Here is a 24,459-nt window from a genome sequence, read left to right as displayed (position 1 = left end):
AAATGACCAAGTCAAAATGATCTACCAACAATAAAATTAAAAAAAAACACAAAGCACACTGTACGCATAGAAAATGTTAATTATCATTCCTATTCCAGGGTTTTTCAAAGAGGTCAAAGCAGATGACTCTATGCACTATCACCTCAGTAACAACCATAGAAAAATAGACAAATATACCCCCCTCCCTTTTTACTAAACCACAATAGCAGTTTTTAGCGCAGGGAGCTGCGCTGAATGCCCAGCGCTGCTGTTGACACTCATAGGCTCCCTGAGCTAAAAAACTCTATTGCAGTTTAGTAAAAGGGGACCTTAGTGTAAAATATAGACAGCAGATATAAATTCAGACACATTTTGATCACTAAATTTAAAATAAAATCATTTTTCCTACCTTGTCTGGTGATTTCATGAGTCTCTGGTTGCACTTTCTTCTTCTGACTGTACATCAAATCTTTCTTCCCTTCTTTCAGCCTTTATGCTTCCTCTCCTCCAGACCTCAATTCTTCCCCCAACTTTTCCTTCCTCTTCCCTGCCCTTTCTTTCTCTCTGCCTCCCTTTCTTTCTTTTTTTCTGTTTCTCTTCTTTCCTTCTGTCTCCCTGCCTGCCCTTTTTCTTTCTTTCTCCCTGCCCTCCCCCAAGCCACTGCCACTGCCATCGGGGACCAGGACCCAAACGCCACCAATAACAGGCCCCAAGCTCTCCCTGCTTCGGCCAACCAGCATTCCTCTCCCCGACGTCAATTCTGCAGTCGGGAAGAGGAAGGCTGATCAGCCCAAGATCATGATATTGGGGAAATGGTGCCGGGTCCTGTCTTCGTGGAAACTGAAAGTAGGCAGGATCCGGCAGCAAGAAGAGGAAATGCTTCATTTACTTGTCTCCTGCCTTAGCCCATAGCGAACGCTTGCTTCAGGGCTCTCAACATGTGCATGCCGGCTTCCCTTCTCCCCTCCCCCCGGACATAACTTCCGGTTTCGGAGGGAAGAGAAGAGAAGCCGGCACGCACACTTTAGAGCCCGGAGCATAAGTTGGCTACGGGCTGAAATCTCCAAGCCGGTTTTTTTTGGGGGTTTTTTAATGTTCAGCAGCGGCAGATGACAGCTGGGCGGACCGCCCAGCTAAAAGGCCCTAGGGAAAACACTGGAGAGGAAGGCTGATCGGCCCGTACATCAGGACGGCAACACGAGTCTGCGATCGACTCACGTTGCCTTCCTGAGCTACTGGTCGATCGCGATCGACGTGTTGGGCACCCCTGCCCTAGGGATTGCTTACAGCTCAAAGTCCCCCATGCCATGGCATCCAGTATCTTTCTCTTTCCCTACTTTCCTGCCTCGTGGTCTCCAGCATCTGTCTCTTCTACTTCCAACCCCTCCTGTCTCCAGCTTTTCTCTCATCCACCCCCAATCCTGTGGTCTCCAGCATCTATCTCGTTCTTTCCTTCCCTCCTTTCTTCCTCTCCCCCCTCGAACCCTGCAAGGTTTTACCTCCCTTCCTCTTCGACAGCAGTGCAGTAGTTAGAAGATATAGAAGATGTATCATGATTGGCTTGGAACCTTCAGCATCCACATGTATTCAAGCCCTATGGGCTCCTGCTCATTTTGAACTTCCTGTTCCACAAGGGGTGGGAGCCAGCAAGCCTTGAGCATGCATGAATTTTCAAGGCCCTGCACTGGATACTTTGTATTTTCTATAGCTGCTGACCTGTGTCCTTGATAAAGGGAAGTAAGGCCAGAACCCCTAAGGGTGAAAGGAGACAGGTAAGGAAGGAAGGAAATAAGGAGAGGGAACCTGGAGATCAAGTGCCAATGCTATCCCCTAAATTGTGCTATCTTAGGTGGCAGCTTAATCTGCCCAGTGGACAGACTGGCACTGAATGAGGCAAAAACATTTATAACTTACAGTATGCGTAAGTGATAGCATTACCCATGCTCCTCCATGTGAATGCACCTTTGCAATTACACACCATGCCACTTGCTTGTACTCTTAGGACCATATTCTATATATGATGCCTACAAAATTGGTGCTGAAAAACACAGCACTTAGGGTGATTCTATAAAATGTCCCTGAAGCTACGTGCAGTTTATAAAATCACACTTAGCACCTGCACACCTGACTAACATCAGTGGCATAGCGAGAGTAGAAGGCTCCTGGGGTTGTGGCACTTCCCCTCCTTCTCCACCCCCGCCCCTACGCCACACTCATGCCCTCCCTTCCCACTCCCATACCTTTTTAAATCTTTGCTAGCATGAACAGGTTCTCTGGCCTGCTGCTCATGTTGGCTTTCCCTCTGATGTCACTTCCTGGCCCCCATGACCCAGAAGTGATTTCAGAGAAGACCAGGCCTGTGCAAGCAGCAGGCTATTGTAGATGCTTGTGCTGGCAAAGATTTTAAAGAGGTACGGGGTGGCGGGGAAGAGAGGTGACGGTGCCCTGGGTGGTCTGCCCTCCCCCTTACTATGCCACTGACTTAACATTTAGGTTCACCCATTTAGGCCAATGAAACCAGACCTAAATACCTGCACCTAGGTTGTGAGCAGAATGGGCGTATTCTATAACAGTGTATCTAACTTTTAGGAATGCCCACATCCTGCCTATACTCCTCCCATGGCCACACACCCTTTTGAGATTCACAAACTAGCATTTATGCGCACCACCTTTTAGAATATGCTTAGAAAGTTGTGCGTGTAAATTCTAATTAGTGCCAAACAGTGCCAATTGTCAGCACTGATTAGATTAAACAATCAGTTCATGCAAATCAGCAATATGCACAGATTTGTATACGTAACTTTGGTTGCAGTATACAGAATCAAGCCCTTACAGAATAGTGCTAAGTCACTTTTCAGACTTTACATGTCTAAATGTACACTTCCCCATGAGAGTGCTGGGATTTTGTGCATTTAAGTTTGCAATGTGTGTGCCTTGTTATATAGAACTGATCAAGAGTAATTCTCAAAAAGAGGGGGCCTATTTTTAGGCTCTAAGAACACTTCTATTTGCAGCTTATTCTATAAAGAAAAGTAGGTGCCTAGAATACTAGTGTAACCCATCAAATATGCACTTATATTTTAGGTGCAAACATACCGACCATAGAGCTAGTGTAAAGGCTTATGCCTAAATTGTTAAAAAATGTAAGTAAATCATAGTTTTCTATAATTTATGTGCATTATTTTGTCTCCTGTCCATGCTTCACTCAAACTCTGCCCATAATACCCACTGGCAAAGTACATGCCATCAGAGATTGGCAAGCTGCAGAATAGTGTATATAGGGTTACCAGATTTTCCTTTGGGAAAATCTGGACCCATGGCCACGCCCCCAGGACTGCCCAGTTCTGCCTCTGTCGTGCCCTGTTCTGCCCCAGCTCCACCCCCAGACGGCATCCGCGCATGCATGAACGTGACGCAGTGATGTCTCGCGCATGCACGGATGCCTGTGATGTCACTGCATTACATCCGCACATGCGCGAATGCCCCTTTCCAACACAATTTTGTCGGGAAGCTTTTCAAAACTTGGACAAAGTGCCTGGTTTTGAAAAGCCTTCTGGACCCCCAGACATGTCCTCAAAAGGACGTCTGGTAACCCTAAGTGTATAGTTAGACTATGGTATTTATACATGTATAGGCCCAAATACACTAGTATATGCCTAGAGTATTTGTGATCATTCTTGCTGCCTACATCTAGGTGGCTCCTTATAGATTTACTTCTTCAATGGCCACGATGATAAGGGAGCATTCATTTTAACTGGCTTTTGAAGATAATTATCTTGATCTATACAAAGAATGCAGTATGCACAATACAATTTGAGAGTGGCATGATGAAAATGTAACTATAAAAACACGATCACCAAAATTGCCATTTAATTGTTTTCAGTCTGTCTATCCATGTACTGGTACATTGTTAAATTCACTGTTATTTTCCTTTCCTCCTAGAGTTGTTTAAAGTGCTCATTCACATTCAAGAACAGGAAAACAAGGAATAACTAAAACAATCTTTGCAGTCCATGATTACAAGGAAGTGCACGGCAGTGTGCCATTCTATTCTGAAAAGAAACAGCTTTGGGATTTACTTACGAACAATGTTATTGTATGGCATGATACATATTTTAAAGAAATATATTATTTATAATATTTTTAAAAATAAATTTACTAGTGTGTGTTCACAAACAGTTGAAGTAGTGGATCAACAGTTGAGAAAGTCATTGTGTTTTATGGTATTTCATTGATAGAATAACATAAAGTTAAGATATTTCCACAAAAGAATCCCTTAGTCTGAGCTGTTTTTCCTTTATAAGTAAACCAAGTTTATCGCAGGTGAATATTTTTCCAAATGTACAGCCTGGTTGCTATGGTAGCTGTTAATCACACACAGCTAACATTTTCATTCACTGAACTGATACTGGTCTTTGACGTATTGTCTAAATGATGTATTCCTTTAGTAATCATAGAATAGTCCTTGGCCATCATTTTTGCTTCTTTTTTTAAACTCTTCATTTGTGCTAGCTGAAGTTGACTTGACTTATATGCTAATGCAGGGATAGTGTTCACTAAAATCAATTGCAAAGGCTTCTTTTCTTCTTTGTACCGGCATTGAATATAACGCGAAAAAGCAGAGCGATATGTTTTGTTGAATAGAGTGTATACCAATGGGTTGACTGCTGAAGAAAGGTATCCAATCCAAACAAACACCTTCAGTAGTTCTTCCATGATGTGTTCATTGCATGACTCCTTGCAAATCACTGCCATCACATTTGTGATGAAGAAAGGACACCACATCACAACAAAGAGAAAGAAGACAATCCCAAGTACCTTGGATGCCTTTTGCTCGTTACTGATTGATTGCATAGTCCTTCTTCCATAAGGTGCCAACTCTTTTTGCAAAGAGCGTTGGAATAGTTTTTCTGCTGAAAGTGTACTCTGGGGTAGAAAACTAAATAAAGCCAGTTTGCTTTTTGCACCAAGGTTATGAAAACATAAGGTTGCTTCTTTCTGTAGTGATCTTATAGTCAAGAAATAGGTGACTACCATGATAATTAAAGGAATGAAAAATGCTACAAAAGAACCAACCAGGATGAAATTCTCATCTGAAAGATAACAGTTTTCTTGGTTAAACACTTTGCTGTCATCTTGTAGTCCAAACACAGGTACTGGCATTGAGATGCCTAAAACAAATATAGAAAATAAAAAGTCAATTAAATAAGCAAATGAAAATGCATATAAAAGTATCAATTTCCCTATTAAAATAAACATTAGCCATTTTGCATAGTATATGTCAAAGGATCATATACTATTAGGGGCATTTTCAAAACACAAAAATGTCCATAAATCGGCACTTGGATGATTTCTTTGCAAAACCTCCAAGTGCTGATAATTGAAACAAAGAACTTAGATGTTTTATGAGACGTTCGCCCTTCAAAACGTCCAACTCAGAAAGGGGCTTTTTAGAGGCATGTTTTTGGGTGGGATGTGGGAGGACTGTAGGTCGAGTTAGACTATGGCGATAACTGAACCTTTTGTAGGACGTTCTAGATGGAACTTAGATGTTCTGATCTATACCTGTTTTAGAAGCATCTAAGTGCCAAAAAGGTACCCAGATGACCACTGGAGGGATTAAGTAATGACCTCTCCACATTCCCCCCAGTGGTCACACAACCCCCTCCCACTCCACAAAACTCTGAATGAAAAAGTACATTCCTGTCTCTAGAACAGCACTACCAGGTATAGGAAAGCCTACTAGAGTAGCACACAGGTGTCTTAAGTAGCCTGTTGAGTGGGCTAGTGAATTATAGAGTGGAGGAGCCAGGCCCATAAGACACTCTAGCCAATACATTTATGGTGGAAAGTGTGAAGTCAAGTTGAAAACATCCAAATCTAGACCATTTAGATGTGGGAAGGGCCAGCATTGTAATGGACTGGCCACATAGATATACCAATAGAGTAGTGGGGCACCTTAGAGGACTGTGGAATACCAGATATACATCTCACCATAACCCCCTTAAAATGTATGGTAATCCCTCCAACCCCCCCCCCAAAACAAAAACAAAAACCCAAAAAACCCTACTGCACCCACCTATCTACCACCCCAATAGCCCTTATGGCTACAGGTGGCACTTGTATGACAGTATAGTAGGATTTTGGTGGATTCACACTGTCCATCATAAATGTAGCCGTTAGAGTGTCTTAAGGGCCTGGGTCCTCCTCTCAATGGCTCATCAATCCATCTACCAGGCTACTTAAGACACCTGTGTGATACTCTACTAACCTTTCCCATACCAGATGCTGCTGTTCTACAGACAGGTATGTACTGTTTTATTCAGATTTTTTTTTTTTTCGGGGGGGTGAGTCTACATAGGTGTTTTAGGACACCAAACACCACTAGGGATGTGGCTAATGCTGGAAGTGGTGTTAGGCGGCCTAAAGCGCCTACATAGGCATGATTCACGGCATAGATAGGTGCCAGAAATGTAGGCCTGGAAAACCCTGGCCTACATTTATGGTGCCTAGCTTTCACAGAAGCGTGATTCTCTATAGGATGCCATTGTGTAATTGAAATGTGATCAGCGGCCACTTTGTAGGCAGCTGCTGATATTGGCGCCCTATAGAGAATCCAGGTCTTAATGATCCAGGATTTGTGAAAGTTGTTCCATTTGTAGCATTATCAAGCAGGGTTTTCAATAGCAAGATCCACAAATAGGAAAAATGGTTGTTTTAATACATTATGTACCATATATACCATATACAGTGCCATAAACATTATATATGTTGTGATATATCCTTCTAATTTGAGTTATATAACACATACATACATCTAGAAATTATAAAATCAAGATGATTGAGCATCAACATTGTATCACTTGAGGGAAGATAGAGAACATCAATCGAACTGATAACATCAATAGTTGTGATGGACCCCTGATGCAGTCCTTTGTGCTGAAAAACAGCTGTGCTGAGCACTATGTTATGATCATTAATAAATTGATGCAAATTGACTTTTACATCTTTAACTTTTCATTTTGGTGGACCTTATTCCTTTTTGTCGCTGCATTTACCTGGGAGGTTTTGCTTTTTCTTTCTTGTTGTCATATCCTAGGGCAGGGGAAGGCAATTCTGGTCCTCGAGAGCCGGAGCCAGGTCAGGTTTTCAGGATATCCACAATAAATATGCATGAGATAGATTTGCATCTCAAGGAGGCAGTGCATGAAAATCCATCTCATACATATTCATGGTGGAGATCCTGAAAACCTGACCTGGCTCTGGCTCTCGAGGACCGGAATTGCCTACCCCTGTCGTAGGGTGATACTCTTTTTAGGTGACTGCCTTCTTCTAAGGCAGTGGTATTCAACCCAGTCCTCAGGGACCAAGTTTTCAAGTTTCAAGTTTATTAAAGTTTTTGATTAATCGCTTAATCTTGTTTCAAAGCGATGTACATACATAAAAGAAAATATTTAAATTACAACTATAAGATAAAACTTACATTTTTAAAATTAACAATAAAACATTAATTAATATATAACCATTAAATAAAACAAACATGAACGAAGGGAAAAAGGGGAAATGAAATACAATTTATAATAGAAAAGTAGGTGGGGAAAAACATAAGGATGGGAGTTCAAAGAATTGTTGAAAGCAGCATTATTAAATTCAAGGGAAGAATTTGTTTAATCAAATGCATCTTTAAAAAGAAATGTTTTTAAGTTGATTTTAAATTTCTCAATATCATTTTCTTTCCTTAAATATATTGGCAGAGAATTCCAAATTTGAGGAGCAGTAACTGAGAAGATAAATTGTCTTCTGGTGTTAATGATTTTGAGAGATGGAATTGTTAATAAATGCTGTTCGCTGGATCGTAATGTTCTATTTTCAAAGTCTCTGTCATCCATATTCATTGTGGATATTCTGAAAACCCGACTGGCCAGGTGGTCCCTGAGGACTGGGTTGAATACCACTGCTCTAAGGTATCACAGGGGTGGGGGGGTAGGGAAATCCAAATTGCATAAGGTGACCATACGTCCCGTTTTGAACGGGACAGTCCCTTTTTCACATCCCCTGTCCCGTTGTCCCACTCACAGCTTCAGGATGCCCGAAATGTCCCGTTTTCAGAGAGGGCATCCCAAAGCTGTGAGTGGGGACAACGGGACAGGGGATCGCAGCCTCCTATCTCTCCCTCCCGACCCTCCCAGCCAGTTGACAACTTCCCTCCAGTAGCGTCAGCAGCCACAGCAAGCTAAACAGGCTGCTTCGCGGCTTTCTCCTGCCTGCGAATCCCTCTGCCATGTTACCGATGACGTCATCAGTGATGCTTCGCCAGCAGGAGAAAGCCGCAAAGCAGCCTGTTTAGCTTGCTGCGGCTGCCAACGCTACTGGAGGGAGGTTGTCAACTCGCTGGGAGGGTCGGGAGGGAGAGATAGGAGGTTCAGTGGGGGTTCAGCTGGGAGGGGGGAGAAGCGGTCTGCCTCGGTGCTCCATTATCTTCTTCGGGCAGCAGCAGCATTTACAATTCGCTGCTGTTGCCGGCTTCAGGCCTTGCTCTCTGCCGGGTCCTGCCTATTTCTTGTTTTCATGAAGACAGGACCCAACAGAGAGGAAGGCCTGAAGCCGGCAACAGCAGTGAATTGTGAATGCTGCTGCTGCCCGATGAAGTTCTTGGGTGACAAGGAGGAAAGGTAGCAGAGGGGGAGAGAATTGGGGAGAGTATTGAAGGAAGATGAGGGAGGGAATGAAAGGAAATGCCAGGGCTTGGAGGGAAGGAGGAAGGTATGCCAGCCCAAGGGAAAATGAAGGAGGAGATGTCAGAGCATGGAGGGGGAGGGAGAGATGGAAGAAAAGGAAAGGAGAGAGATGCCGGGAATCAGGGAAGGGCTGGAGACAGAGAGAGAAAAACGGAGAGGTGACAGAGCTGAAATCAATCAAGTACAAAGGAGAGAAGGGGCACGGGATAGATAGTTTATGGAAGGAGCATTGAAAGAGGGAAAATGCCATTTGGAAGAGAGAGGGAGGACACTGAATGGAAAGAGCACAGAGGGCAGTGAATGGAAGGAGCGAGATAGAAGGTGAACAGTAGATGGAAGGGATAGAGAGAGGGAAACAGACACTGAATGGAAGTGTGGGGGAGAGAAGGGACAGCCGCTGAATGGAAGTATGAGGGACAGGGGGAGCAGACACTGGAAGGAAGTGGGGAGGAGAAAGAAAAAAGGACACATGCAGGATTGAGGGAAGAAGATAGAGTTAGTTACTGGAAGGGGTGAGGGAAAGAGGTGGCAAGCTATAGGTAGACACAGTGAAAGAGGGAAATTGAGGACTGAATAGTAAAAAAGAATTTAGACAGAGGTAGAAAATAAATTGAGAAGGAAGACCAGGGAAGAACAGGAGGAAGGGAGCAGCGAGAGAGATGCCAGAGCAAGGGGGAAGGAGAGGAGACAGATACCAGACCTGGGAGGAGAAAAAGAGGAAGGAGACAGATACTAGATCCGAGGGGAAAAAAGGAGGAGAGAGATATGCTAAAATCTGCTGGGAGGAAAGAAGGAGAGAAAGAGGCAGAGAAAGGGGAGGTTGTAAGCACATTAGAAAGACTAGAGAGAAAAAGGCTTTGACGAAAGTGGAAAGACAGGAGGCAGATGCATGACTATGGGAGGTTCAAACAGAGGGGGAGAGAGAGGGAGACCTGGAACAAGGTAGAAACGAGAACTGACACTGAATCTGGGGAGGTTAACAGAGGGAAAAGAGAGAGAGACCTGGACCCAAAGGGGATGGGGCTGGATTCTGAAAGAAATGTTGAATGCAAAAGAAAGAAAGATTGGATGCACAGTCAGAAGGAAGTGCAACCAGAGACTCATGAAATCACCAGACAACAAAGGTAGGAAAAATGATTTTATTATCAATTTAGTGATCAAAATGTGTCTGTTTTGAGAATTTATATCTGCTGTCTATATTTTGCACTATATTTGTCTATTTTTCTATAGTTATTGAGGTGACATTGCATATTTTAACGTAATCTGCCTTGACATCTTTGAAAAAAACCCTGAAACTTGTAAATGATAATATTTTCTCTGCGTACAATGTGCATTGTGAGTTTTTAAAAAATATTTTATGTTTACCATTATGAATTAATAATATATTGTGTATACAAGAAAATGAATGGAAGAAATTGGGGGCGAGGCTAGGCTGGAGGGTGGGGGTGGGGCTAGGACGGGATTGGGGGAGGGACTGAATATTAATAGATGTCCCATTTTGATGAAAAAAATAAATGGTCACATTAAAATTGCAGCCATGTTGGAGCCATGCTAAAAAAAAAATGGCTTCAGCACATGAGAACCCATATGCTAAAATAGCATAGGTCACTTTTTAGTGCAGCTTAGTTAATGAGCCCCATATTCTGCTAATTACCTTACAGTTCATTGCAGAGTACAACAAAAGATAACTACTCATCACTAGGAATTATAAGATAAAACCAATATAAAATTAAAATCTCACCCATGTTTGGCTAATCATGAGAGATTTAGGGCTTCTTTTATGAAGCTGCGTTAGCGGTTTAACGCGCATAATAGCGCGCGCTAAACTGCCGGCCATGCTAGACGCTAACACCAGCATTGAGCTGGTGTTAGTTTGAGTTGGATAACCTGGACATACTGAACTACCTGGTGGAGGCCTACCTTGGGTATGTTGGACACTACAGCCATTTTAACACATATTTTCTCACAGTCTAAAGCAGCCTCTCTTTACAAGCTAACCAGATGGAACAACATGTACTTTGCTAATCTATGAACACATGTATCCTTTTGAAATGCTAACCCTGCTGGCCTAGTTCTTGTCTCCCTAAGGAGGATACTTCTCCAAGGTTCGGTGGCCATTGTTCATTTGTGCTGAGCTGTTATCAGTGCCGTATGACATATGCAAGGCACCCTGAGAAGCCATAAACACCCATAACAAGTAACAACCCCTGAAGGATGAAGGGGAAGTAGGGATGTAGGGGCCTGGTGCCTGTCTCTGAAGCAAGCCATGGGATCCAGGCATGGACAGGATGCTGGAATGTTACCCTTGCATCTTTGTTTCAGTTTTCTGCATAAGACTGTCTACAAGGACACCATCCTGAAGACATACAGTGTTGTATAACAAACAAACCAGCCTCAGCAAGGTGATAAGGATTCAAGATATGGACAAAAGAAGTTCACGAAGTGCCCTCTGTTTCTGGACTGCTAGGGCCCCTCTCGTGGGGGGGGGGAAGTGAGAGAGGCGTGGACTGGAGGGGGGAATAGTTAGGTATACATTTTTTGTATCAATAGGGAGTCATATGACCAGAGTTCGGGGATGAGCCTTTTGAAACAAAGCAAGAATTTATCTGTATAAAAGAAACATGCATCACAAGTAGGGCCAGAGAGGTTTACCTGCTTATGCCGGAGGGTGTGCTAGCCCCCTGCTCGGCATATGAGTGTAAGTGTTACTCTCCATTGCATATTCTGAACTGATAATATAAAATTCAATTCTGCTATGTCTCTGCTGCTATAATTTTGTAAGCCATTATACTAACCATAAAAATATTGTCTGTTTTGGAAAATACAATGCCGTCTTGTAGTCATTCCAATGAGGTAAACTAAGCAGCCATACTTCAGTGGTGACTGCCCGACGTGATTCGCGCACGCACGCATGGGTTTCACGCACTTGCGTGATTAACAGACTTTTTATTTTTCAGGTGTTCCTGTGAACTCCAAAGAGAAACACGTTCAGGGGGTGTATAGAGCTGCCCTGGACGGATGGTGTTCCTGGGTGAGCAGGAATTTTAGGGGGGCTAGTTGTGGCATGGACTGGTGGGAGCCACATTGTGGTCCACTTTTTGTGCCATAATTGGACGCCAAAACTCCACAAAATATATTTCTAGTCACCCAGAGACCGTACGGAATTAATACTGTACAAACTGTAAGTACAACCTTTTATTTTACTTTTTATATATATTAGCTGTCAGTTTTATAAATAGGGAAAGATAGAACAGTGTAGGGAGGCGCGTGTTTGTTTTTTTCAAGAGATTGTATATTTGTATATAGAATAGGGAATTGAACAGTTTAGTCTGCATCAAGATGTTACCTCTAGAGGTCGTGAAAACAGCCAATCATTCTCAATTAGCTACAAATATAACCCACTTCCATGAAAAATGGATCAAAGTGACAGGTAAGAAACCTAAAAACAGCACAAATAATTGGCAATGGCCGAAGGAAGGTTCCCTGCTGTGGGAAGACCTGGCAAAACTTTGGATCAATATTATGCAGCATAAGACTGGAAAATCTCAAAGTGATCATTTAGAAATGTGGACCTTGTGACGGGAGTTGTGTACAAACCCTCCCATTACACAGGAAGTAAAAGTAGCTGTCAAAACAAAGCAGAACATGATCCCTGCAGAAGAGTCTAAGCCGCCGCCATATGAGGATAGCCCAGTGCCTGCGGCACCTCAGGCAGTGCCTCTCTATCCTGTGTTAACAGACTTGGACAAGCCTGCCGAAGGGTATTCCCTAGCACCTTTTGACCCTTCCCTGGTAAAAAGTGCGCCAGGGGATGTAGTTCCCACAGTAGTTTATCCTGCCAGGTTTGGAACAGCCAACCCTTTTAGAATCGAGGGAAATGTTACTCTGACCCCTCAGAGTGGATTCAATGTGCCTGGCAGTCACCTGACCGCTCAGGACTCTGGATCAGACTCTGAGTTTTCTGATTCAGCATCTGATGCAGCACAAGCTCAAGTGCCTGCACAGACTCCCTTCTGAAGGATGGACATCCCGTTACGACCAGAAGAGTTGGCAGTAATCCGGATGAATCCACAGCTCACATCCATGCCTCCACCCTTGACACCTTACCACCCTGTGGTCGGTGCTCTTAGGGACCATTTGGCACAACACCAAATCCCAGTACAGCCACCACAACCCACCTTTGCACAACCTATAAATGCTTATCAGAGCCCTATTTATGCAGACCCTGTCAGAACCATGTTCCAGTCAGCACTATCTCCCATGGAGATAGTTCTCCAGAACGAGGGATCTCCCAAGTATGTATATGTTTGGGTATCCAATTTGGCAGGCTGGACAGAAGGACAGGCTCCGCAAATGATTCCCTACCCCCGAGAGGGGTCGTTTGCAACAGTTCATATGAATACTGCCAGACTGTGCATCAAGCAAGGCACAGGAGACCCCGGCTGGGATCTTAAATACATGAAAAAAGGCTTAAAGGTGTGGGAAAAATATGAGCACATTTACAAGGGAGAAGCAGTTCAATTCCCAGGAACTGCTTTAGGACAAAGCGTGGCTACACCCATGCCCATCTTACAAGCCCCCCTTCTCATGGGCACAAAAGAAGGAGGGGGAGTGCAGCGCTCCTACATTCCTTGGAACTTTACTGACTTTGTGGCAATTAAACGGCAGCTCCCCCCCTTGATGCAGGGAGCTGGCCCATGGATTAAGAAGTTTGAAAAAATTACAGCTCAGTGGACCTTAGGGATAGGTGATGTCCGACACCTATTAGTCCAATTGGTAGGCAACACAACAACTGATATCTTTTCAGATGCTGGCATTCCAGATTATACACCCGATGTCACATACTTTGACGGGGCCCCATTCAATACCAGTCGCCTGAGGGTCTGGAAAGCACTAAGGGACAGATACCCTGACATTAAGGATTTTTCAAAGTTAACAACTAAACACTACTCTCTGACAAATGACATTTATGACCATATCCGGATGTTTGAAGGTCAGTGGGAAGATGAGATGAATGAGCCTTGCAGTCATGCAACAATGAGAGGTCTGGCATACCAGATCTTAAAAAGCACGTTGCCAAAGAAGGTGCAGAGTAAGTTAGACAATATTGTAGCGATAGAAGGAAAAAAATTGGAGTGAGATTGTTTCTCATGTCACTCACTTTGTGAAACAATCAAAGGAAGAGGAAGCTAAAACAGAGAAAGAAATGGTGCAGATGCAAAAGAAGGTTTTTGCTTTACAGCTTGAAAAGGAGGAAACAGCGAAGGCAGACAAGCAAGTGCAACAAGATAGCCAGGCTATCCAAGATAAAATAAACACGGCAGTAGATAAGGCATTACAACTTGCTCAAATTAACTGGACAAATAACACCCAGCAAACTCCCTTCCGAGGAAGCCGTAGGGGGAAGGTGCCCTGTCTCAAAAACCCAGATCCCAGATACAATGTTTTAATTGCCATAGATTTGGCCATTATGCTAATGAATATAGAAATCAAACCCTGTGAGGGAGGGGCAGATACAGGGGAGGCAGGGGCAATCCTCGGCCCCCTGGCAACCCTTACAATCAAGGAGGGCAAATGAATTGGGACCACGCTCCTGATTTCCCTTATCCTGCTGGAGCCCCGCACCAGTGGGAGGGCCCTGAGGATGGGGGTGAGTATTTCCAATGACGGTCTCAATACCTTCATGCCATTCAAATGTCTGACACTGAACCATTGAAGTATATTCAGGTTGCTAAAGAACCTAGAGTACCGTTCATTGTAGACACGGGAGCCACTATGTCATCTGTCAATTTTGTGCCCATAGGACACACGGTCTCTAACTCTTAGGTCCCCACTACTGGCATTGAAGGTAACGTCACAAACAATAGGATTCTAAAAAGAATCTCCCTCATTGATCAGGAATTGGTTATCACAGACCTCCTTTATGTCCCGACATGCCCAGTAAACCTGCTCAGGCGGGATGTTTTAAAGGAACTCAGAGCTGTTATCACATTCTCTGGTTTGTTCTCAGCTAATTTGCCACTCCCGGAAGATGTGATCATCCAATTCCCTGACCTTGAATTTGGAAAGGTCATTTCAGTTCATGAAGTGATCCTCACATTAAAAAAGCCTGGTACTGGCCCGACAACTCCACAGTACCCCCTCAAACCTGAAGCTCTCCAAGAGATTCGCCCAGTCATTGCCAAATTGCTTGAGGCAGGAATTATTGAATTCACTTCCTCCCCTTGGAATACACCCTTTTTTCCTGTACTGAAAGCAGATGGTAAAACGTATCGTCTGGTCCATGACCTCCGGGACCTGAACATACTCCTGGAACAGGAATTTCCTATAGTTCCTAACCCTGTGTCCCTCCTTACTTCTCAATCGGTGATGGCATGGCACACTGTCATTGATCTGAAAAATGCATTCTATTCAATTCCTCTAGCCATAGAGTCCCGTCCTTTGACAGCGTTCTTTGTTGGTGTGGATCGTTACCAATGGTCCCGCCTCCCTCAGGGATTAAGTGACAGTCCAGCTCTGTTCACTAAAGCCTTAGAGCACGACTTACAGGTTTTCCGGGAGGAACTGACAGGCAACACACAAGTTTCCCTGTTTGTGTATGTGGATGACATACTGCTGTCTGCATCTACCATTACAATTTGCAGACACTTTAGTGGCAGACTCCTGCAAGTGCTCACTGAAGGAGGATATGCTATAAATAAAGACAAAATTCAATTCTGCCAGCAGACCATGACATTCCTCGGACACACATTTGGTCCGGACTCGGAGTCCAAATTCCCTTCTGCTACTGTTTTGGCAGAGATCATAAACATTCCTCTTCCACAGACTATCAAAGAACTCCGCGGCTTGATGGAAATGTTTAATTACTGTAAAGATTATATCCCCTGCTTGAGTCTCAGAACAAAACCTTTGCGTGAATACTTGAAAGGCTCTCCACGGTCCTCAGACCGCATCACACTCACGAAAGCTCAATCAGATCTCATTGGCCAGCTGAAACAGAATCTCATGCAGGCTCCAAAATTTATGTTCCCCCTTCCCACACTTCTGGTCGATCTTTTCTTGATCAATGACCAGGATGGGAGGGCAGCCAGTGCTTATCAAGCCAACAGTCTGGTTTTGTACCTCAGCGGCACCTTCACCCCAGTGGAAAGATGCTTTACTGAATGTGAACAAGCTGCGGCTACTGCAGTTACCAAACTTTATCAGACCCTGCCTTATGCCATCATCACTATGCATTGTGTTCATGAGGTTTCCAAGGTTTTACGTGACCCTGCTGTTACGTTCACTGCTCGTCGTCTGGCTACATATCTTCAGTGCTATTAACTGGAAATCTCACCTTTGTTCCTCCGACCAAAACAGACTCACTCTTGGACAGAGTACAGCCGTTCTTCCAATGCCTGCAGCCTACACTCTTGCAAGTCCACGGATGCCCTTACAAGGACTCTCCACTGACTCTGATGGTCCCCCATAAAACAGGGATTTACGTTTTCACAGATGGTTCTCATACCAAGCAGGGCACAGCCTTTGCTCTGTTAAAATACTCAGTTTCTCAGGATCAGTACAGCACTGAATGGTATTGTCTGTCTCCCCATGAGTCAGCCCAGACAGCTGAACTGGCTGCAGTACTCCAATGCCTAAGGAGCCATCCTGCTGAGCCCTTAACTGTTTTTTCAGACTCACACTATGCCCTATCCAGCATTTCTGACAACCTGTTGAAATGGAAAAAGAGGGGTATGATTGATAGTGCTGGACGACCTCTGCAACATCTTTCCATTCTACAAGAAATCATGACTCGCCTTGATTCCAGAACCATCCCAGTGGCGCTAATCAAGATCAAAGCGCATGATGACACTGATAAATCTCCTGAGCAGAGGTCCCACCAATTTGCAGATCATCTTGCCAACAAGGCCACTGAGTATACTTATTGCCGCCAACCTGAGTCCCAAGAAGCATCTGCCATGATTCTTACTAGGGCCCAGGTAAAACAGGGACTACCAGCTCTGGATCATGACTTTCACCCACAGATGGGCCTCACGCCTCAGGAAACTGCTCATTGGGAGCGCCTCGGCAGTATCAAAGTGAAAGGTTTGTATGTTACCCCAAATGGCCAAGTTTGCTTGTCAGGCGTCTCTCTGCGCCTCCTAGCAGCCAGCCTGCATTCTGACAATCACCCTACTGCAGTTACTCTGTTGGCTAAACTTCAGCCCCACTACTGGGCTACCTACATGCTGCCTGTTTTACGTTCCGTTGTTCAAACCTGTACTACCTGTGCTAAGAATAACCCTCAGGGGACCCCTTTTCCCCCGGGAACCATTCCCATCCCTGAGGGACCCACTAGGAGGTGGTACATGGATTTTACAGATATGATTTATGTTTGCAACAAGAAGAGATTTCTTTTGGGATGTGTGTGTCCTTTTTCTCAATGGATAGAGGCATTCCCTTGCACCTCTGAGTCAGCGGCTGCTGCTGCGGAGGTGCTCTGCCGTGACTTATTTAGTAGACACGGTGTACCTGAAGTTCTGTACTCAGACAACGGCACCCATTTCCATAACGACCTCTTGGCTGAGGTCTGTGCCCGGCTGGGCCTTGCACAAAAATTTGTGACTATTTACCACCCGCAAAGTAACGGGTACACAGAGAAGGCCCATGATCTTCTAAAAGTGGCACTGCGTAAGCTCATGCCTCCTGATTGCTCTAATTGGCTAGCATACCTGCCTGCTGCGCTGTATGCTGTCCGGAACAGGACACTTAAATTGTACAAATTGACCACGTCTCCATTCCAGCTCCTCATGGGCCGGCTGCCTTTTGAGCCTTGGTTTCATGCCCCTGGCAACAAGTCCCTGCCGGTAGTGTTACAAGATAATGTTGTTTCCTTACAGACAGCTGTCCGTGAACTACAGCATTATCGCAAGGGCCCCAATGCTGACTTACCCCACTCGTGGACCTGGGCAAGCAGTCTACAAGCGCAATCATCACAAAACCTCGTGGAAGAATCAACCATTCCTTGGACCTTTTACTGTGGAACTGGTTTTTCTTTTTGCTGTAAAGCTGCATGGACAAAGTACTTTAGTGCACACTAAGGACATTAAGCCTGCCCCATTTGTGGACTGTGCAGTTTTGCCTTAATTTTTAATTTTTCTGGAACTGTTGTGGGCCCACATGGTTCCGCTTATGATTGCCCCCTTGACAAGATCTCGGGGACATGCATATATAATGGTACTTCTTACACTGTCTGCACTCTGCCACATGCTGTTGTTTGTTTTGACCCTAGCTCTGCTCCCATGAAGATTTTCCTGGAAATCTTACCCATTTTTAAACCTGATCCTTCTCTTGATCACCCTGCTTCCATTGTATTTGATGTCTGCTCTCTTACTGCTGATCTTGATTATTCCCGAGATGATGTTGGGCTTAAAAGTGCCCGGTATGACAGACGTGGCTGTGGTAGCCTGTCTTGGCAATGTGCCTATTCCTCAGATGGAAAGTATATGTGCCCTGCCCGTACTGCTATGACTTCCTGCTTTTCCTGGGCTGATGTAGTTCATGCCACCTGGAAACCCGCCAAGTTTACTGGATTTCCAGGAATGTTTCTTACCAAGTTACCAGCCCCTTCCACCTGTAAGATAGACACCTGCACCACTGTAAACTTAACTATTCAGACGCCTCGTATGTTCCTCACTCCCTATCACTATGGCCTTTACATTGACGGGTCTGGTGGTGACCCAGCCGCTAGAATTGAGATTCGGGTCACCACCACTGGAGCTCGAACCTCCACCCATAAGGTTTTCCATACTGTTTTTGAAGAACTAGAGCACAAATTTAAACCCAGTCATGTTGCCCGTAACTTGTTTCTCCAATTTGCTGAAACTATTGCCTCCTCTCTTAATGTTTCTAATTGCTTTGTGTGTGGGGGCACAAACATGGGTGAACAATGGCCTTGGGAAGCTAAGGAATTGTCCCTGTTTCCCTCTAATTTTTCCATACCCCTCAATTTTTCTGCTCCTTCTCCTGCTGATTGGGTATTGCGTCATGGCATTGTCTTCAATGTCTGTATCTGGCGCCCCCACCTTAATGACTCTTTCCCTTTCATGGGTCTTTCTTTGTGTAAATCTTCCTACTCTTGGAACTCCACCCAGTCCTCTTGGACTCGCTGGCCTGCTAATGCCTCTTCCTTTACTGACGCGTTCTCCCTTCTTCTCTCCACTGCCCCTTATGCTACCTTGTCTACTTCTTTTTGGTCCTCTTCTTGGCCTGCCCTTGATGGTTTGTATTGGATTTGTGGTCACATGGCTCACCGAGTCCTCCCTGCTTCTTGGACTGGTGCCTGTGGCCTGGGTACCATTCGCCCCAGTTTCTTTCTTATTCCCCTTACAGTGGGTGAGCAGTTGGGTATCCCTGTTTTTGCTCCCCGTGCTCGCCGCTCTATTGCTGTAGGTGATTGGCATGATAGTGAATGGCCTCCTGAGTGTATTATCCATTATTATGGCCCTGCCACCTGGGCGGAGGATGGGTCTTGGGGCTACCGCACTCCTATTTACATGCTTAACAGAATTATTCGCCTTCAGACTGTTGTTGAAATCATTACCAATGAAACTTCTTTAGCTTTGAACCTCCTAGCCAAACAAAGCGCTACGATGCGCACTGTGATCTATCAGAACCGCCTTGCCCTCGATTACCTCCTTGCTGCGGAGGGTGGAGCGTGTGGTAAGTTTAATCTTTCTAAGTGTTGCCTTGAGATTGATGACACTGGTAAGGTGATTGAAGAGATCACGGATTGCATGTGCAACCTTGCCCATGTTCCTGTTCAAACCTGACATGGCTTTCCCACCACCGGCTGGTTTGATTCTTGGTTCCCTAATATTGGGGCTTTGCGCCCCCTGCTCCTGTTTTTAGCTGTGATTTGTGCTATTTTCTTTCTCCTCCCGTGCCTCCTTCCTTGTTGTTTTAAAGTGTTACAGCATACTGCTGAACGTGTGACTTCCCAGTTCCTTTCCCATCATGGCTATCTCCCTGTCCCCTCTTCTGCTCAAGAGTATGTTTTCCCTCGCCCTGTTGACCCTGTGGTAAATGACTCAGAATCCGAGTTTTAGATTATGTTTGCTTGATCCTTATATGTACTCTATCCTGTGCATTTGTATTTACTCTCTTGTTTGGCTCCTTTTTAGCCCTGTACATCTGCCTTTTTGGCCTCCATCCTCTGGTTCTGGCATATACTGTTGTTTAGTTTAGCTAGTTGGGTGGGCTGCCCCTCCTCCACGCCTTTGTTTCTTCCTCTCTCGGCCACCCTTTGAGTGGCGGCCCTTCATTGCTGCCCTTCATTGCAGTACTTCGGCCCGCCAAGAGGGGACTGAGTTGGATAATCTGGACATACTGAACTACCTGGTGGAGGCCTACCTTGTGTATGTTGGACACTACAGCCATTTTAACACATTTTCTCACAGTCTAAAGCAGCCTCTCTTTACAAGCTAACCAGATGGAACAACATGTACTTTGCTAATCTATGAACGCATGTATCCTTTTGAAATGCTAACCCTGCTGGCCTAGTTCTTGTCTCCCTAAGGAGGATACTTCTCCAAGGTTCGGTGGCCATTGATCATTTGTGCTGAGCTGTTATCAGTGCTGTATGACATATGCAAGGCACCCTGAGAAGCCATAAAACACCCATAACAAGTAACAACCCCTGAAGGATGAAGGGGGAGTAGGGATGTGGGGGCCTGGTGCCTGTCTCTGAAGCAAGCCATGGGATCCAGGCATGGACAGGATGCTGGAATGTTACCCTTGCATCTTTGTTTCAGTTTTCTGCATAAGACTGTCTACAAGGACACCATCCTGAAGACATACAGTGTTGTATAACAAACAAACCAGCCTCAGCAAGGTGATAAGGATTCAAGATATGGACAAAAGAAGTTCACGAAGTGCCCTCTGTTTCTGGACTGCTAGGGCCCCTCTCGTGGGGGGGAGAAGAGAGAGAGGCGTGGACTGGAGGGGGGAATAGTTAGGTATACATTTTTTGTATCAATAGGGAGTCATATGACCAGAGTTCGGGGATGAGCCTTTTGAAACAAAGCAAGAATTTATCTGTATAAAAGAAACATGCATCACAAGTAGGGCCAGAGAGGTTTACCTGCTTATGCCGGAGGGTGTGCTAGCCCCCTGCTCGGCATATGAGTGTAAGTGTTACTCTCCATTGCATATTCTGAACTGACAATATAAAATTCAATTCTGCTATGTCTCTGCTGCTATAATTTTGTAAGCCATTATACTAACCATAAATATATTGTCTGTTTTGGAAAATACAATGCCGTCTTGTAGTCATTCCAATGAGGTAATGAGGAGAAAGCAAATGTGCTAAACAAATACTTCTGTTCTGTGTTCACAGAAGAAAATCCTGGAGAAGGACCGAGATTGTCTGGCAAAGTTACACGAGAAAATGGAGTAGATTCTGCGCCGTTCACGGAGGAGGGTGTTTATGAGCAACTTGAAAAACTGAAGGTGGACAAAGCGATGGGACCAGACGGGATCCATCCCAGGATACTAAGGGAGCTCAGAGAGCTTCTGGCGAGTCCTATTAAAGACTTGTTCAACAAATCTCTGGAGACGGGAGTGATTCCTGGGGATTGGAGGAGAGCAGATGTGGTCCCTATTCATAAAAGTGGTCACAGGGATGAAGCAGGAAACTACAGGCCGGTGAGCCTCACTTCAGTTGTTGGAAAAATAATGGAAGTGTTGCTGAAAGAAAGGATAGTGTATTTCCTTGAATCTAATGGGTTACAGGATCCGAAGCAACATGGCTTTACAAAAGGTAAATCGTGCCAAACGAACCTGATTGAATTTTTTGATTGGGTGACCAGAGAGCTGGATCGAGGACATATGCTAGATGTAATTTACTTGGATTTCAGCAAAGCCTTTGATACAGTTCCTCATAGGAGGCTGTTGAACAAACTTGAAGGGCTGAAGTTAGGACCCAAAGTGGTGAACTGGGTCAGAAACTGGCTGTCGGACAGACGCCAGAGGGTGGTGGTTAATGGAAGTTGCTCGGAGGAAGGAAAGGTGAGTAGTGGAGTCCCTCAGGGTTCGGTGCTGGGGCCAATCCTGTTCAATATGTATGTAAGTGACATTGCTGAAGGGTTAGAAGGAAAAGTGTGCCTTTTTGCAGATGATACCAAGATTTGTAACAGAGTAGACACCAAAGAGGGAGTGGAAAATATGAAAAAGGATCTGCAAAAGTTAGAGGAATGGTCTAATGCCTGGCAACTAAAATTCAATGCAAAGAAATGCAGAGTAATGCATTTGGGGATTAATAATAGGAAGGAACCGTATATGCTGGGAGGAGAGAAGCTGATATGCACGGACGGGGAGAGGGACCTTGGGGTGATAGTGTCCGAAGATCTAAAGGCGAAAAAACAGTGTGACAAGGCAGTGGCTGCTGCCAGAAGGATTCTGGGCTGTATAAAGAGAGGCGTAGTCAGTAGAAGGAAGAAGGTGTTGATGCCCCTGTACAGGTCATTGGTGAGGCCTCACTTGGAGTATTGTGTTCAGTTTTGGAGACCGTATCTGGCGAAAGACGTAAGAAGTCTTGAGGCGGTCCAGAGGAGGGCGACGAAAATGATAGGAGGCTTGCGCCAGAAGACGTATGAGGAGAGACTGGAAGCCCTGAATATGTATACCCTAGAGGAAAGGAGAGACAGGGGAGATATGATTCAGACGTTCAAATACTTAAAGGGTATTAATGTAGAACAAAATCTTTTCCAGAGAAAGGAAAATGGTAAAACCAGAGGACATAATTTGAGGTTGAGGGGTGGTAGATTCAGGGTCAATGTTAGGAAATTCTACTTTACGGAGAGGGTGGTGGATGCCTGGAATGCGCTCCCGAGAGAGGTGGTGGAGAGTAAAACTGTGACTGAGTTCAAAGAAGCATGGGATGAACACAGAAGATTTAGAATCAGAAAATAATATTAAATATTGAACTAGGCCAGTTACTGGGCAGACTTGTACGGTCTGTGTCTGTGTATGGCCGTTTGGTGGAGGATGGGCAGGGGAGGGCTTCAATGGCTGGGAGGGTATAGATGGGCTGGAGTAAGTCTTAACAGAGATTTTGGCAGTTGGAACCCAAGCATAGTACCGGGTAAAGCTTTGGATTCTCGCCCAGAAATAGCTAAGAAGAAAAAAAAAAAAATTTAAATTGAATCAGGTTGGGCAGACTGGATGGACCATTCGGGTCTTTATCTGCCGTCATCTACTATGTTACTATGTAAGCAGCCATACTTCAAGTTCTAGCTGTGTAGTGCGGGTTTAGCGTGCGCTAAAAAGCTGCGTGCGCTAAAACCGCTAACGCGGCTTCGTAGAAGGAGCCCTTAGATATTTCTGTAATAAAACAGTTTTCAATTTATGCCTAAAAGTCATATAATCATGGTATAATCTAAAATCAAATAGAAGAACTTTCCAAATTCTTGTTATTTGGTTTGGTAATGATTATGAAAATAACTTTGTGTATCTCATCCCTCTAGGACTGAGAAATAACATTTCCAGCAAGTCTTCCAAGTGGAACATAATGCCACCTAATGTTAAAGTTTGGTATGGCATTCAATGGAATTGTGGTGGATTTAACCAAAGAAACTTAATTTTATCCCCTTTTAATTTAAGGCAATGTAATGTCATCCAATGCTTTACTTTCTGCATTGTCATGTATTTCAGACTCAATTTCAGATAATAATTCTGGAAGAGTAACCAATAATGTGATATCATCCACCCTAATGCTGATATTGTCTCAATTGGATTAATGCAACTCCTTCTATGCTGGCACAATCATGCACAAACTACAAGGTCAAAATACAGCAATACGACTTTATCTTCAAACTGAGAAAAATTGACTCCATATCTCTTTACTACAAGAGCCTCCACTGGTTGCCCATCTCTGCACGCATCGACTTCAAGATATCTTGCATAATGCACCACATCATATATGCAAGCTCTGCGGAACCGCTCATAAACTTATTCATCTATTCCTGGTCTGTCCTAACCAGAAACATTAGAAAACTCCTACTGATCCTTCCTTCACCAAAAGGAATTACATCAAGCGCATATTCAGCATGCTCTTCACCTACCCTACCTATCGGTGCAAAGAATTGGAACAACCTTCCAGTGGACATCAAAACAGAACACCATCACCTAAGATTTTGGAAGAAACTAAAAGCCTCCCTCTTCGGATTGATCCACTCAATTGCTAACAGCTAGGAAAAACTCTAATTCTTGGAAATTACCCATCTCTCTGCATTCCTATTCCCCCAAAGATGTTCTCTATCCCCCTGCCCTTCCCTTCTTCTTCTTCTCTGTCCTCTCTTCTTACTGCCTGCCAACTACATCTCCATGTTCTTCATCCTTTGTATTAAACTTTGTTGACTATATGTTGCCTTGAACCTAGACATGTATAGAGCAACTCATAAATATTAGAATAGATTACATATATAAAGATCTTACTTTTCTCCTTCTCCAACAACACACACAGGAAGTACATTAAAACATTAAACAAGATAGGTGATAATGGAAATCCTTGAAATACCCCACAAGTTATTAAGGAACTGTCAATGTTTCTGAGATCTTAACGCTATACATTCTTTTAGTAAGAAATCCTGTCATCCTTCCTATATTACTCAGAGAAGAAATCAATACACTATGATTGACCATAATCAAAGGTGGAAGAAACATCAAACTGCATTATAATTGCTTGTTGTCTCTTACTCAGCAT

General features: G+C 44.3%; 1 protein-coding gene and 1 long non-coding RNA gene across 2 annotated transcripts in view; one reads left to right on the top strand and one right to left on the bottom strand.

The window, feature by feature from the left end:
• Window positions 1-4,052, top strand: part of LOC117362436 — a 62,689-nt gene extending 58,637 nt beyond the window's left edge. Inside the window, exon 3 of the long non-coding RNA XR_004539887.1 lies at window positions 3,922-4,052. This is a non-coding gene — a long non-coding RNA (uncharacterized LOC117362436). The remainder of the gene's footprint in view (window positions 1-3,921) is intronic.
• Window positions 4,053-4,317: 265 nt separating this feature from the next.
• Window positions 4,318-24,459, bottom strand: part of HTR2A (5-hydroxytryptamine receptor 2A) — a 103,474-nt gene continuing 83,332 nt past the window's right edge. Inside the window, exon 5 of the mRNA XM_033948776.1 lies at window positions 4,318-5,150. Within this exon, the coding sequence (XP_033804667.1) occupies window positions 4,351-5,150 (800 nt within the window). The 3' untranslated portion in view covers window positions 4,318-4,350. The remainder of the gene's footprint in view (window positions 5,151-24,459) is intronic.

The sequence above is a fragment of the Geotrypetes seraphini genome, chromosome 6 (genome assembly GCF_902459505.1).
Source record: "Geotrypetes seraphini chromosome 6, aGeoSer1.1, whole genome shotgun sequence".
In the NCBI taxonomy this organism is placed as follows: Eukaryota; Metazoa; Chordata; class Amphibia; order Gymnophiona; family Dermophiidae; genus Geotrypetes; species Geotrypetes seraphini.
Note: the sequence above shows the minus strand (reverse complement) of the source record. Positions and strands in the feature narration are given on the sequence as shown.